Genomic DNA, 14,126 nt, shown 5'->3' on the forward strand with positions numbered 1-14,126 from the left:
GCAAACAAGAATATTGGGTGTCAAGTGACCGGCTAAGAGCTCATCACAGTGATTTTGCGGAAAAGAATTTCCGCCGGAACTTATATTAAGATATGTGGTACAACACACAAGCATAGATGAACATTGGCTTCTGTAAATAATTTGGGTACTTCTCTTTAACAGCCATAGTTCTGCTTCAATAATTCAATAGCCAGTTCCGACCTCTACATGACTGCTTCGTTTCGCGCTGTTTAGGAACAAAAAAACAATCTTTCCCATGATATGATAAATGCTTAGGTTGCTTGCATGGTACTTTCATACTTCTTTTTCTCTTTCGAAGCTGCGGACTGTCTGTATTTATGTGGAATAGAAGCTCTGGATATACAAGGTAGGTATCTGTGAGTACAGAACAGGAGGATTTGAGAGAAACATGTAGTAGATCCAATGTGTCATCAAAAGACAAAACATAAACAAGGAAAGTATATATCGCTTGACACAGGTGCATGATTACAGATCGCTGCCGGACAAGTAAAGATAAATGGTAAATGACTGGATAAGTAGTTGATGGGGGTGGCGCTGATAAAAGTTCAGTAACTGAAAGTGAAAAGAGAGAGTGACAAGTTTAGATAATGTGCATGTCTTTGATGAAGCAGCGTGCCTTTGTGTTATAGTTGCTGGGTAGACTTAAAGCTCCTCGCGGGATGATTCGGTCTTGGCCGTAGATGCTGACCTTCTTCGAGATAATATCCGCTCAAGTGTGTCCAACCGGTCCCGGGTGCTGCGGATTGCGTGGTCCATTTCGCGGTCTGATAGGGTTTCTTCGCTCAGAGAGTCTTTCAGTTCCCGCTCACTTTGGGATCTGCGATTGCTCCGGGGTATGCGTGTTTCGGATTGCCGCTTCATCGTTGGAATGGCCATTCCATCCAACCCTACCCTGTCCTCAAGCCAATTCCAGAGCTCGCTTTCTTCTCTGCGCCACATTTCTTCATAAGCGGCCAACCGCTGGGGTATAATGTGGCCAGGATATGCCATGTCTGATGACAACATTGGAGAGTGGGAGGGTCTGCGGAAGAAGAGCATGAAAAGCAGGACTCCGATTACGAGGACAGCCATATTCCCGTTCCACAGCGGCGCAAACAAACCAAAAATTGGTCCAAGCAGTCCATGGAGCGGCTCGAAGACACCCCATGATTCGGCCTTCTGCGCGTTCGCTTCGGTTACTGCTTTGGCAACAGCTGCTGCAGTCTCGTCGTTCACAGCATCACCCTTCTTACGTCTGAGTTTGCCTTTGCCGCCAGTTTTGTTACCTGCACGAGCGCGGGGGGCGACTGCGGCTCTCAGGGCGGCAATCAAGTCACTGCCGAATGCCATTTGACCGTCGGTAGCGCCTTTCTCAATTGGAGCTATTTTGGTTAGGATGGTATTGAAGCGAGAAAGACGTCAGTGACTTACCTTTAAGCCAACTCTTTCCAGACCATTCAATCGTACAAGTCATGAGAAAGCGCGTTTGGTTGTTTGCTGCCCACGTGAAGAGGTATTTCGTCTTGGTAGTGAAAACATTTCCACTAGGCACATCGGGTGTTTGGGTACTAAGTGTTACAAGAACGGCCTTCTCGAGGTCTAGGAAATCCAGTTGTTCGACACTGATACACTTTGTCTGTTTGGGACCGATGGAGCCGTTCAGAGGTTTGATATAGGAGTACTTGCGCGTCCGACTCTCATTCGTAAGCCCGGTCTTTTCACTGTTGAAGTCAAGCTCGCCAGATTTCTGGTTATCGACAAGGAACTTGGGTATGAATGACACCGAGGCCGGCCCAAAAACATAAGAATATACTTTGCCCAAAGGCGCAGGAATTGTCTCGTCCTTGATTAGTCTGTCGTACTGGCCTTCAGGGCCATCATATTGAGTTGGAGAATGTGTGGGCGGGCCAGGGAAGTCACCATCAGTATCTCCGTTGGTTCCCTTGGTACCCTTAGAGGCTCCATTGAGCCCGAGTCCCGATGAGACCGTTGGTAATGTGCCAGAAGTCTGTCGAGGTAAACCTTTCAGAGGAAGCGACGTACTACTCCCACGCATGCTGTCATCACCGGGTTCGAAGAAGCTGTCAGCATTGTCATCATCTTCATCCTCATCATAGTAGATGTCTTCCTCGTCTTCTTCAGAAAGCTCATCGTCGCTTTCGCCCGCCTTTACCGTTTTGTCACCCGTGGAGTCTAAGACCGTTGTCCCGTTGATAGAACTCTTAATACTGGGGTGGTTGATCTTCCAGATATTGACCATCAAATCGTAGGTTGACTCTCGACTCAAGAGACTTCGGAATGTGTGGCGGGCATGCAAGGTCTTTATGGCGATTGCGTTCGGGAAGACCATGGCTGTCGATTCTTTTTCAATAGCTACAACCTCATCGAAGCTAATGACAAGAGTGGTAACCCAGCCTAGAATATTGCTTGAAAAGCAAATGTGCCCTTCCGAAATGTAAATGCGTCCTGCCAATATGATCTCTCGCTGCAAAGCACAGCTGTAATCCTCAATGAGAAAATCATCCTCTGGAACGCTGCGAAAGAGCTGATGGAAGTCCCTGTTACGCTTTTTGCTGGCAACAGCGAAACCTGTTAGCCGTGGCAAGCTCGCATTCACCCCTGGAACTCCGAGCGCAATGGCACCGGCGCCAATCGCACCAATAGTTGATGAAGTTGCACCAGAAGAACCCCGGTGACGTCGTTGGGCCAGCCGACTTCGTACGCTGCTGCTTCGATGCGGTCTTGTTCCAATATCCCCGTCAAAAGTGCTCCCACCTGACGGGGTTTGGGCTCCAGTTGGGTCTTTCAAAAGATTTGGGGTAGAGCCTGTATCAAACTGATCGTCGTCCATTTGCTGGTTCACTTGATTATCGGGTTTTTCATATGCCATATTGACTGCTCGGGCAACCCGTCGATCCTCTAGTTGCGCTGCTGCATCATCTCGTTGGGAGACTGCGGGGCTTCTGCGCTTCTCTGGCGGCAGTTCGGGCTTTGTGATGACGACTCCATCTGGAGTTGATATGGATCCACCGGGAGGTATAGCAATATCCAAATGGCTGAAGTTCAAATCACCTGAACCTAGGGTGTCGACAGCCAATGGTTTCTTTTCCTCGGACTGATCTGCGCCTTCGGGAACTTGCGCAGCATCAACGGATTCCTCGCCTTCTGGGACTTTGGCTTCTGGTATTGCTGGACTGCGTGCCTTCTGTGCATTGAGACTGCCTGTGAGGGTAGAGGCAGCGGTCTGCGCCACAGAAAACACAGATGAAAAGAATCCGCTCTGAGGTGTACCAGCTTTGCCTTCTTCAATAGTTGGGCTGGCGGCCATCGCATTCGACAGTTTGCTGGGTTTGGGATTGGCTGCAGAGGCAGACCGCACGCGCCGGTGAGAAATCATGTTTCCAGAAGGGCTCACAACAACACCGGGTGGTAGTTCGCGCGATTTTATTGAGGACGGGGATTCTGTGACACTCGAAGCTGCGACCAGCGGCGCATGTTCCAGGTTAGGAGTTGGCGGAGTCACTGTAGTAGCTGGAAATGGCATTGCAGTGTGTGGTGGTGTTTGTAGGCGCGGACGCTCTGGCTCTTGAACCTTGCCCTCCTTAATATCTGTTCGAATTGGCTTTGGAATTGACGGAACAGGCGGAGGATCGTCCGCGGGGTTACTCGGAGCTTTTTTTGACGCCAGACTACTTCGCCGGCTGACGCTCCATGCGCTTTCACCAGACGTTGACGAAGCTCGTTCTCGGCTCACATTTTTCTTATCGGAGCTAAACGCATTCCTAAAACGTTGGCTTTTAGACACGCCTTTCTTTCTCTCGTTACCAGGCACGCCCAAGCTCGAAGCAGTGGCTGGCCGGGACGACGGGCGCTGTAACTCTGTGTCTGGGTTGGATTCGGCACGATCTGAGGTTGTACCACTTATTGCAGATTCTGCATCACCATGCGCTCCATCAGTGTCGTTGGCATCGGCCGAGCTTGCTTTAATTAAAGGAGAGGATGATGTGTAAAAGCCGGAATGCGAATCGCGAGTGGTAAGGGGAGGAGTCCTGCAGACAGAGCCGAATGTTAGCTTTCATTCAACGTGAGATACTCAGTCAAGAGCGACCTACCTATCGGGTTCGGAGTCGTCCGTCAAAAGGTTGGAGGTATCATCTTGCGTGCTATTGCTTTCTGTGGGCAGCAATGAGGTGCTAGAAGCTCTCTTATGAGTGATACCGGGGACCTTTCTATCAGTGCTTTCCGCCTCTAGTGTAGTCGGAAGCTCGTCGACCAGCTTCAAGCTTTCCTTCTTCTTCTTCTTGCGGTTCCGTCTCGAGGCGAGCAGCTTCGACAGACCGGTAGATCCCGTTTTGGTGGAATCGGCGTCCCCTGCTTGCGACAATTGCTTGTCGGAAGCTGAATCCACCGAAGAACGGCCGTTGCTGGGACCGGAGCTTCCAGTATTTTCAAAATCAGGCGGGGTTGTGCTTGAACGGAGTGATTTGGAGAGTGGTGGAACATCTGATGGCGCAGGCTCGGGGTGATCGGGGACCACAGGGGCATCCATAGCGAGTGGAACGGTGAAGCGAGAGCAAGGGGCCAACCTAAATTAGAGTATTTGACACATGCAATCGCTCTCAGTGACAAAATTTCGTGCAAGCTGAAATATCATGGTAGGGGCTGAGTGAAGCTCACGTCCGTGCTGACGCCGAACAATGCGAAAGTAAGGAGGGGGAAAGGCCGGGCTCAGTGATGACAGCTGTGGCTGAGATGAAAGCCAGCAGCATGTTCTCCCTGTAGCCTACGGAAAAGCCAGACGCGACAAGAGCTGGGAGATGTAAAGGGACGACGGTGAAGCGAAGAAGTGGGAAAAAAAGAGAGGGGGGTAGGTGTCAGAATCTCGGGGGTCCGCAGCAGGGGAGATGGAGACGGTAAGGCTACGACTATTCACGATTCCCGGGGGAGCTTCAGCTAAGACCAACAATACGAGTACGAGCACGCTTCCTCACGTTCGACACAACAATAAATTCTATCTCTATCTGTATACAGGAAGCTAACTCTTGTGTTATACAATGTTTCCCTATTTCTATATAACACTCTAGCTTACAATGCAATAATTGACCTTCACTTTCACATTCATGCCCCAGGCAGCACAGATACAGAACCTTACGCTAAACAAGGATTCTAGATTCGGGTTTGTTAGCCGGACTAGGTAATCTGAGGTAATGTTACTGTACCATTTGATAACGTCACATCAACACCCTCTCTCCCCTCTCCTCCCCCTCTCCTCTATCCTCACCTGCCCTCCTGCTAACCTGATGAAGATAGCGTCGCTTCTATCTCTCCGAAGCCATGGAGACTGCTCCTCTGACTTTGGTACGTTGAACCGTGTCTGCAACTCCGTCACTTGTGCGAACAATGTAAGCTGACCGTCTCAACAGGCTCACACCCACGCCCGGAACGCAGTCCTTGAAACTCGCAAGTCTAATCCTGTAGCTGCAAGCGAAGAGCACGACTTAGCTGCTGGTGAGTTTGCAACAGTCGCGCAAAATAGTAAGGACCGTGAAGTATGCCTTTCTGTCTCCGTACTCTCCGCAACCCTCCATGGATTACGCGTTAATCAATCGCATCTTTGCACAGGCTTTACGAACGCTCCATCTACTTGAACAACACCACAAGAAACTCGCTCATATCCTTCGCTTCCAGCATGAGAACCCAACATCTGCTGCTACAGGGGAAACTTCCCAAAATACTACAGAACCAGGGGCGTCGAAGACCGATAGCCAACAACCTCCAAAACTGATCGGAAACCCTCGCTTACCAAAAAGAGAAACGTCTTCGATTGCGAGCAACTTAGCATCCGCACGAGGAATCCCAACCCAGCCGCGCCGTGCATCGCCTGTATCACCCACTCTCTCGTCCCAGCAGGCTGGGGCGAAACTGACGGACGGACCTGCGAAAGGAAAAAATAGCGAGTCGAGATTAAGAGGTACACACGCGTCTGGACAGAGAGATCGTGCGAGCCGCACTCAGAGTCAGAAGCAGCCGTGGTCGCCACCGATTGGTAGCCCAACCGATATCACCTCCCAGCAATTCGTACCATCCAAAACATCAGAACCGGCACAGCCTATGCACCGACAATCTACCACCGAGGAACCGTTTCAACGGTTCTACTCAACGTTTGAAGGTCTCATTTCTCGGATATCAGCACCGTTAGCCTTTGCGGGGCTTCCTCTCGGATCAGACGGTAGCAATAATGCGGGTGCAACTCGTAAATCGTCTGCAGAGACAAGAATTGATAGACAAACCGCCATGTCGGACCGCTCCGGTTCCTCAGCTGAGCCTGACATCAGCCGTATCTTTTCCCGCGCCGCCCTAAAGGCCATTCGTGATTCAAATGGAGGTGGCGGTGGGATGGGAGCAGGAAACGCAGCAGAATCGTTCTACGTGGTGCCTACGACTGGTGGAACCGTGTCTTACGCGGGTATTTTGACCAGGGCTGAAAAAGAAGCGCGCCGAAACAGCATTGATGAAGCAGACGATGATTTCGTTGATGCCCGAGAAACACCTTCCTCCCCAGAGTTGCTCCAGACAGGCAAAGGCAAGGGCAAGGGCCAATCAAGCCGAGGGAGTGATAAAATCACGAGTCATCAACCGCCTAAAACACTAGAAGAATTGCAAATGGAGAACCAAGCACTACGGCATCTCTCTGACACCTTGTCTAAACGCTTACATATGTGGGAAGTCAATGCACAGTCATCATCCATGGCCCTACAACAGTCTCTGAAGGCAATGCATCACCAAAACATCCCATCTCCGGAGCACGGTCCTCAATCTGGCTCTGCGGTGCCATCGCCCACGGCAGCTCTCTCTACATCAGCAACCACAGAGCAAGATCAGCGCATAAAGGAGCTCGAGGAAATAATCCGACAGGGTGAAAAGGAACTTGACCAAGCAGGCCGGGAGAACGAAAAGCTTCGCAATGTGCTCGGACGTTATAGAGACCGGTGGGAAAAGCTCAAGGAGGGAGCTAAATCAAGGCGCGCAGAAGGGAGGGCAGGAGAGTCCGGCACAAAGACTAGCAGCGCAGGCACTGCACAGCAGAGTACTGGCGCGGAAGTGAGTCCAGGTGAGACGGAGCAGGAAACGCCACCTAATGAGCCAGAAGCGAAAGCGGGGGGGTCGTAACCGTGCCTAACATCTCATCCTTCTCAACACTATATTGATTTCCACATGCGACGTTTTATACCCTTTATCAAACATAACGAATGAAATGAGCAATGCCTAACGATTACTGACTAACATTGGAATTCTTCTCCATTCATAAATTTATGTAGACCTGTATCGGAACGTCTTCACCTAGCTGTGATAATCTCTCTTTTATCGTCATACCTCTCAACTAAGATGGTCACTGTACCCAAAACGTCGCATTCCCCCTGACATCTTTGGAACCCCCACCAACAAGAACCGTAAACGCCCCGGGCTCAACCACGTACTTCATCCTCGTATTCCATAGCCCCAGCTCCTTAACCTCAATATCAACTTCGACAGTCTTTGTTTCCCCAGCAGGGACAACCACCTTCTCAAACCCCTTCAGTTGGCGATTCGGCACCACAACCGTCGCAATCTCATCCACGATATAAACCTGCACGACTTCCGTTCCATCGCGGGCAGCGTCAGTATTTGTGATATCCACGGACACCGTGACTGTGTCTGTGGCAGAGACATTGGTCTGAGAGAGCGTCACGTCGCCGTACGTGAAGTTCACATAGCTGAGCCCATATCCGAAGGGATACCACGGCTCTGGTGTACCGAGAACGTATTGGTGGCCAAATACAAGTGTCCCATTATCAGCTTCATAGCCTGCGTCACCGACATCACGTGCGGAGTTGAGATGGTCGTAGTAGATCGGCAAGTCGCCTACATAGTGCGGAAACGAGACGGAAAGCTTACCAGACGGGTTATAGTCGCCGAAGAGCACGTCCGCGAGTGCATTTCCGCCCTGTTCAGAGGGATAGAATTGCTGGACGAGCGCGGAGGCCGAAGACGAGATCCAGGGCTCTGTGATTGGTTTTCCGGAGGAGAAGACGACAATGGTTGGCTTGCCTGTGTCGATGATGGCCTTGATGAGGGGTGCTTGGGCGCCGACGAGGGACAGGGAGTTGACGTCGACATGCTCGCCTGTTGTTGCATTGAGGCCTTGCCAGAGCTCTTGTTGGTCGCGGGACCAGGTTCCTACGACCACGATGGCGACGTCGGATTTCTCTGCTGCAGCGACGGCGTCGGCAAAGCCGGATTCTTCGTTGCTCCAGGCTTCGCAGCCTTGGGCGTAATGGATTTTGGCGGAGTCACCGACGGCGGCTTTGATTCCGTCGAGGGGCGTCACGCCGCGGTATTGGCTTGAGGTGACATAGTCGCCATACTGAATTGGGTTGGTTAGTTGAGTACCATGCATGACTGGAGGTTGGGTGGACGAACGTTCATGCGGCCGTGTGCCATTGGCCCAATGACTGCGATGTCGCCTGTTTTCTTGAGGGGAAGGACATTGTTGTGATTTTCTAGCAGGACGATAGATTCTTTGTCTAGCTCCCTGGCCAGGTCAATGGCTTCTTTTGTGTTGATGAGGTTATCCCATTCTTCTTTAGGCGCAGCGGGGTATGGGTTCTCGAAGAGCCCTAGGGCAAACTTGGCTCGTAGAACTCTGGCAACTGCGGTGTCGACAGTCTCGATATCGAGCTTCCCAGATTTTACGAGCTGAGGGATCGTGTGGAAGTTGCTATTCAGCGTGATCAGTAGGACTATTACTCGGATCATGAGGGACGGTGCTCACTATGAACCACCACCCATCTCGACATCGTTCCCGGCCGGAAGGGCCTGGAGAGTTACTGATTCTGAATCAATAGGTGAGCTTTCGCACAGACGGAAGTTATTGCAAAGTCGGTCTGTGGCTCCAGCATCACTTATCACAAAGTACTCATAACCCCATTCTTCTCGAAGGATTTCGGTGAGTAGATGATAATCAGAAACAGCAGGGATACCGTCATACCTAAGACCAAGCAATCAGACATTTACCCAGAATATCGGTCGGATATAAGGGGACTTACGAGTGATAGGCGCTCATAATACTGTAAGCTCCGGCGTCCATAATTGCGCGCTTGAAAGGATGTAACCACCTTGCTCAAACGTCAATTCAACAATTTTTATCAATAATGGTTAGGAACGTACGTGGTGCGCAGGTACCGCTCCCCCCCATGAACTGGAGCAGTGTTGATTCCCTGCTCAGGCTGACTGAAGCCAGCATAATGCTTGACCTGGGCCGAGGCATTGAGACTTTGCAATCCCTTGACATATTGGTATCCAATTTCGCCAGCAAGGTAGGGATCTTCCGAATAGGTTTCTTCGACCTGGGTAATATTAGGAACACTCAAATCGGCCGACATATAACGGCTTTACTTACACGGCCAAATCGCAGTTCTCGGGCAAGATCAACAACCGGGGCAAAGAGTTGATTAACACCCAGGGCTAGGGCCTCCTGGCTGATGAGCCTTGCCATCTTGTAGATCAACTATTTTTTTTTGTTAGGAGCCAACAATAAGGAGTAGGGTCGGTGTGAGCTTACCTCCCTGTTAAACGAGCATCCATATGCGATAGGCGAATTATAGATGGTGGCGTTTCTAACCAGAAACCCGTGGATTGCTGCAAGTGAGACAAGGTGTTAGCATATTTCTTCCTGCTGGTTTATTATAAACCCACCCTCAGTCTGGACAAACGCAGGTATCCCGAGAGTCGTGTTTTCTACAAGATAGTCTTGCGCGCGTTTGACATTTGTTGCAATCCATTCCCATTCAACAGGGTAGCCGACTAGAAGACGAAAATATGTTAGCAATAAGACTGCTGAATACTAAACCAGTCGGTTGCATACCATAGAACATGCCCGCCCTTTCCTTCATATTCCATTCCAGCCCAGTGTAATTAAACGCCCCAGTTTCCTCATCCATCCAATTCGTGATATCGCCTAGCGAATGTCAGTTGGGGTGATTGATCACAGACCAGTGTCCCACCAATCGTAGACAGCTTCGGATCTTAACAAACCTTGTATCAATTGCGCTGTTTTATCCTCGACAGTCATTCGACCTAGTAGGTCGGACACCCGGTCCTCAATGGAAGCATTCGGATCCTTATACAGCGGCGACGAGTCCTTTGCAACCGTCAAGCCAGCGCAAAGGTGAAGGAGCAATAGGCCCCTCGAGACGAAATTTGACAACATCGTTTGTAGCTTTAGTCGGCTGTCGACAGTCAGAGACAGCCACTACTGTTCGTATATCTTTGACTTCCAAGCTGTGCCTCCTTCGGAGGAATTACGAGAGGAGCTGCAACCGGGGCCCGGGACTGTTTTTATTCGTACCGGGAGCCCCAGCTCGCTAACTCAGGAATAAATAAGCGGGCAGCTGCCGAGACCTAGCTAGCAGTATGCATCAATTAGTGAAGAAATAAAAGGAGGGAAATAGGGAAAAGAAAACAAATCAGAACTCGCATGGTCTGTGTGGGGAAGTAGTAGCATTGCCCTGGTCATCTCGTCACTCACCTCCTTGGACTGAGTTGGAGGCCAAGGCTAGGAAGTATTAGAATTCCAAGCATCTCGGAGATGACCCCGGGTCTGGATAGTGGAAAGGCCGGCGAGGACGAAGATTGAAGAGGAAGCTGGTCAATTGGAGACAATACTGGGCTGGAGTGGGTGGAGGAGAACGCCGGCGGAGAGAGGAAATGACGGATAAATGCACCTGCGGAGATGAAGAGGGGTTGAAAACGTGAGGAGTACAGTTCAGGTATAAGGGCCAGACTCTGAATGGCGTAAGGATCTCCCAGATTGATATTGAGTGCAAGATGTAGTATTGTTTTTTTTTCCACCTATCGAAGGTCGGCGGTAAAATAGCAGCTGCAGCCACCGTACCATGCACCAGGGATTACTCTTGGTAGATTTACTGGCGGTTCGAGTGTGAAAATAAAAGTGGCAAGTGAGCTTCTCTAATTACAATAGAATATGTGTAGTGAATAACTATGCTATGGACAATGGTATCAAGCCGACGCCATGAGTTGGGACACACCAACAATGTTCAAACGAAAACAATATGTACTAGGAATGTTGGACACAATAGCAATTAGTACCTGGGTAGATCACGCCTGTGTACTAGACGAAGCACCCGCACCTCCTGACTCTGGGCGGTCGTCCTCGCCCAATGTCCTCTCAGCAGCCTGAGTTTCACTGGACTCTTCCTGGTTGCAATTCCGTTTCTGCAGAACGCCTCCCAGCCACGGTACAGTCTTTCTCCAAGTATCGCTCAAGCCGCGCAGACGCGAAATCGTCGTGGCATCGTCCGAATGGTTGCGGGCAATTTCTCCACCATCGAGACCAGGTGTGGAATGTCCTGTGCTCACAGGAGCGGTTATGAGGCCGTCTGTAGGGTCCGGCGGAGCGGTGACTGTAGAAGAACGAGGTGCTCCATCCCAAAGAGCTGTATCCGGGTCCTGACTGTCCTCCTCACCCGCGCCGTCGCCGTCTCTTAAGATGTTACCAAAAACAGATGTAGTCGGGTGCTTCTTGCGACCCCGTGGTCTCGGGGTTCTTCGTTCTTTGGCAGGACTTATTTCATTGCGGCGGATTGAGTCGGCAACCACGGCGCTGAAACCACCAGATAGGGTGGAAAATAAGGGACCTGGAGAGAAGTGTGCAGAAATAGAATTTCGTGGTCTCCGTGGCGGTGTCTGCGGAACAGTGTTGTTTCGGGAATTGCTCGTCGTGCCATTTACCGCGCCAGTGCTATCCGCATCGGGGGCAGGGGGAAAACGAAGAAGCACAGTGGAGCTCGCTGGGTTTTGCACGGACTGTTCTGGGGGAGTGGCTGGCCGTTCAATCTCCGGATCAGACGCCGTACGCTCAAAGGTATCGGCCCAGGGGTTTCTTAGTAGAGACGAAGGTTGGGACGAAGTTCCTGGAGAAGGCCCCGCCAGAGAATCAGCAGCTAACGAGCCGGCTGGTGAGGGAGACGCAGCAGATAAGCCCGCTCGCGGAGTCCTCTGATCATCGCCAAGGTCTTCGAGGCCCGCACTAAGAAGTGACCCCGAGGGTGACTGGAGTGGGCCGTCTAGAAGATCAGGGCTTCTTGGTCGCGGCCTGTTCTTCGTTTGAGCTTGCAAGGGAGGGGACAGATCAAGTCGGTCCTGATATCTCTCGCCAGGCAGAAGGCCGATAGCTTCCTCCTCATCTGTAGAGTAGGAGGACTCATCGTCCCCACGAACACGGCCACTGGTGATAAAGTATACACCCAGAAAGGTGAGAAGACATCCGCCCACAAACTTTCCTGCGCGTGAAGGCGTGTAGGCGTCAAAATCTTGGTATAGGACGGCGCTACCAATGATCACGGATAGAGTGAAAAGAACAAATTGCGTGGGAATCACTTGCGTAGAATCAAACCGCTGCAACGCCCTATTGATGTACCTTATTTGCATCAGGGCGCTGAAGACAAGTACGAACGCCAACAGGTAAGTGATTGGGAATGTGATAACATGCCACAAAGTAAACGACAGCAGGGAAGAAACACCTTTTGTCGAAAGAGCAGTATACCCACCTTTTCACAGTTAGCAAACATTCTAAAATGATTTTGAAGAATAGCATACCAAATAACCCAACTAGCCCAACATCTATCAGAATTGACCGCGATCCATATTTGCTGCTTGCCCACATGAGAACAACGATAAGCGCAGCAGTGAGGCCCAAATAGAGTTCAAATTCCCAGCGCGTAATCATCACCCAGATATCATGAGGTCCGATCTTCTCTTCTGATGATTTCGCGCTAAGAACAACCACCACCGCCCCAGCGATGGCGACAATAACACCCCAAAAGTCCCTCTTCCGGAACTTTTCCTTCAGCAGGAATGGCGCAATAACACAGTTCGAGATCAAAGCCACAACTCCCAAAGGCGAAACGATCGAAGCCGGAGCAAAACCATACGCCATGAAGTTGCCAGTTTCGCCGAGAGTCATCAGAATTATTCCCGCCCACCAATACGGGGAACGCAGATAAGACTTCCGCCTCCCTTGGGGCAAGCCAGTCTCAGGCTGCACAGTCCTCTCTGACACTGTAGAATCCTGTAATTGGTCGTCCTGGATCGAATCATCGTCTCTGTACCGTCCGGAGCGACCTGATGGATTATCCTCGTAGCGTTCCCCTGAAACCTGTCTATCCTCGTCGACCGCACCGTAGGAGCTTCCGGATATCTCCCGCCGATGAGTCCGCTTCCAACTCAGCTCCTTTTGTTGCTTCTCGTGTTCCCATTCCTTCTCTATCCGAATGTGGGCATAGCGCTGGATATTAAGGGCCAACGAGATCAACACATTCCCAGCCAGGGCAGTGATGATTCCGATCAGTGATGACCACTCGTACTCCTTGTCTCCATTATCACCGCGATCATATCCAAGGTCCGAGTGTAAGGACGGTAGAGAGTGCGGCGATGGCGTGGGTCTCGGAAAGGGCGTTGGTGTCGAAGCGATGGTAGTAGCGAGAGTCGCGAGCAGGCCAGCTGCCAGAGGGTACTCTTGCGTAGAGTCCATTTACGTTTATGAAAAGGAAAAATAATGATGAGATAAGGCAGATAGGAAAGGAACCCGACGGTCGCTTCTCGCAAGATCCGCCGCCTCCGGAATACGGCAAACACGGCGTTCGAGCGCGTCAGGTAGGTCGGGGTCTCTCTTTAACCCTGCTGTGTATTCAGGATCTGGGCGAGTTTAGGAGGGTGCTCATGCTGAAGAGGGTGTCTGCATCGTGCGCCCCTGAAGCTGCTGGAACCCGAGGTTCAAGTCTGAAAGGGTAGTCGGAAGACAGGGATCTCGTCGAGAAAATAAAGAACCCGCGGGATAGCGAGCGGTGATGGGAAGTTGGATCGAAGATGGCGAGCTGGGAGTTGGAGGAAGAGAGATCAACGGTCGCAGGTGCGGAGTGTCAGGTTAATCTGCACGGTTGGACACTAGGCGCGACCATCGTATAGTCTGCTGGTAGCGCTGTGGAGAGCGAACTTTGGGAGTTCAGGTGCACAATTTTCGATGATTTCGCCCTTGTTATTGGCTCAGTTACTGTCCACAGGGTGAT

At 51.1% G+C, this 14,126-nt stretch overlaps 4 protein-coding genes across 4 annotated transcripts; 1 reads left to right on the plus strand and 3 right to left on the minus strand.

The window, feature by feature from the left end:
• Positions 1 to 663: 663 nt before the first annotated feature.
• Positions 664 to 4,549, minus strand: ASPSYDRAFT_139030 (uncharacterized protein; the record flags this gene model as incomplete). The annotated part of the gene is made up of 3 exons (XM_040840901.1): positions 664 to 1,382; positions 1,432 to 4,049; positions 4,113 to 4,549. 3 exons carry the CDS (start codon positions 4,547 to 4,549, stop codon positions 664 to 666), a joined length of 3,774 nt encoding a protein of 1,257 aa, XP_040708754.1.
• Positions 4,550 to 5,334: 785 nt separating this feature from the next.
• On the plus strand, positions 5,335 to 7,170 carry ASPSYDRAFT_142341 (uncharacterized protein; the record flags this gene model as incomplete). The annotated part of the gene is made up of 3 exons (XM_040841233.1): positions 5,335 to 5,358; positions 5,424 to 5,549; positions 5,623 to 7,170. The coding sequence occupies 3 exons, from the start codon at positions 5,335 to 5,337 to the stop codon at positions 7,168 to 7,170; spliced, it is 1,698 nt and encodes a 565-aa protein (XP_040708755.1).
• A 220-nt stretch (positions 7,171 to 7,390) lies between these two features.
• Positions 7,391 to 10,249, minus strand: ASPSYDRAFT_84935 (putative beta-glucosidase; the record flags this gene model as incomplete). The annotated part of the gene is made up of 10 exons (XM_040851443.1): positions 7,391 to 8,404; positions 8,461 to 8,758; positions 8,813 to 9,028; positions 9,087 to 9,155; positions 9,208 to 9,386; positions 9,440 to 9,547; positions 9,602 to 9,678; positions 9,736 to 9,843; positions 9,905 to 9,997; positions 10,075 to 10,249. 10 exons carry the CDS (start codon positions 10,247 to 10,249, stop codon positions 7,391 to 7,393), a joined length of 2,337 nt encoding a protein of 778 aa, XP_040708756.1.
• Positions 10,250 to 11,157: 908 nt separating this feature from the next.
• On the minus strand, positions 11,158 to 13,591 carry ASPSYDRAFT_26918 (DUF803 domain membrane protein; the record flags this gene model as incomplete). Its single annotated transcript, XM_040844332.1, has 2 exons — positions 11,158 to 12,608; positions 12,658 to 13,591. 2 exons carry the CDS (start codon positions 13,589 to 13,591, stop codon positions 11,158 to 11,160), a joined length of 2,385 nt encoding a protein of 794 aa, XP_040708757.1.
• Between the last annotated feature and the right edge of the window lie 535 nt (positions 13,592 to 14,126).

Source organism: Aspergillus sydowii, assembly GCF_001890705.1.
Source record: "Aspergillus sydowii CBS 593.65 unplaced genomic scaffold ASPSYscaffold_1, whole genome shotgun sequence".
NCBI classification, from domain to species: Eukaryota; Fungi; Ascomycota; class Eurotiomycetes; order Eurotiales; family Aspergillaceae; genus Aspergillus; species Aspergillus sydowii.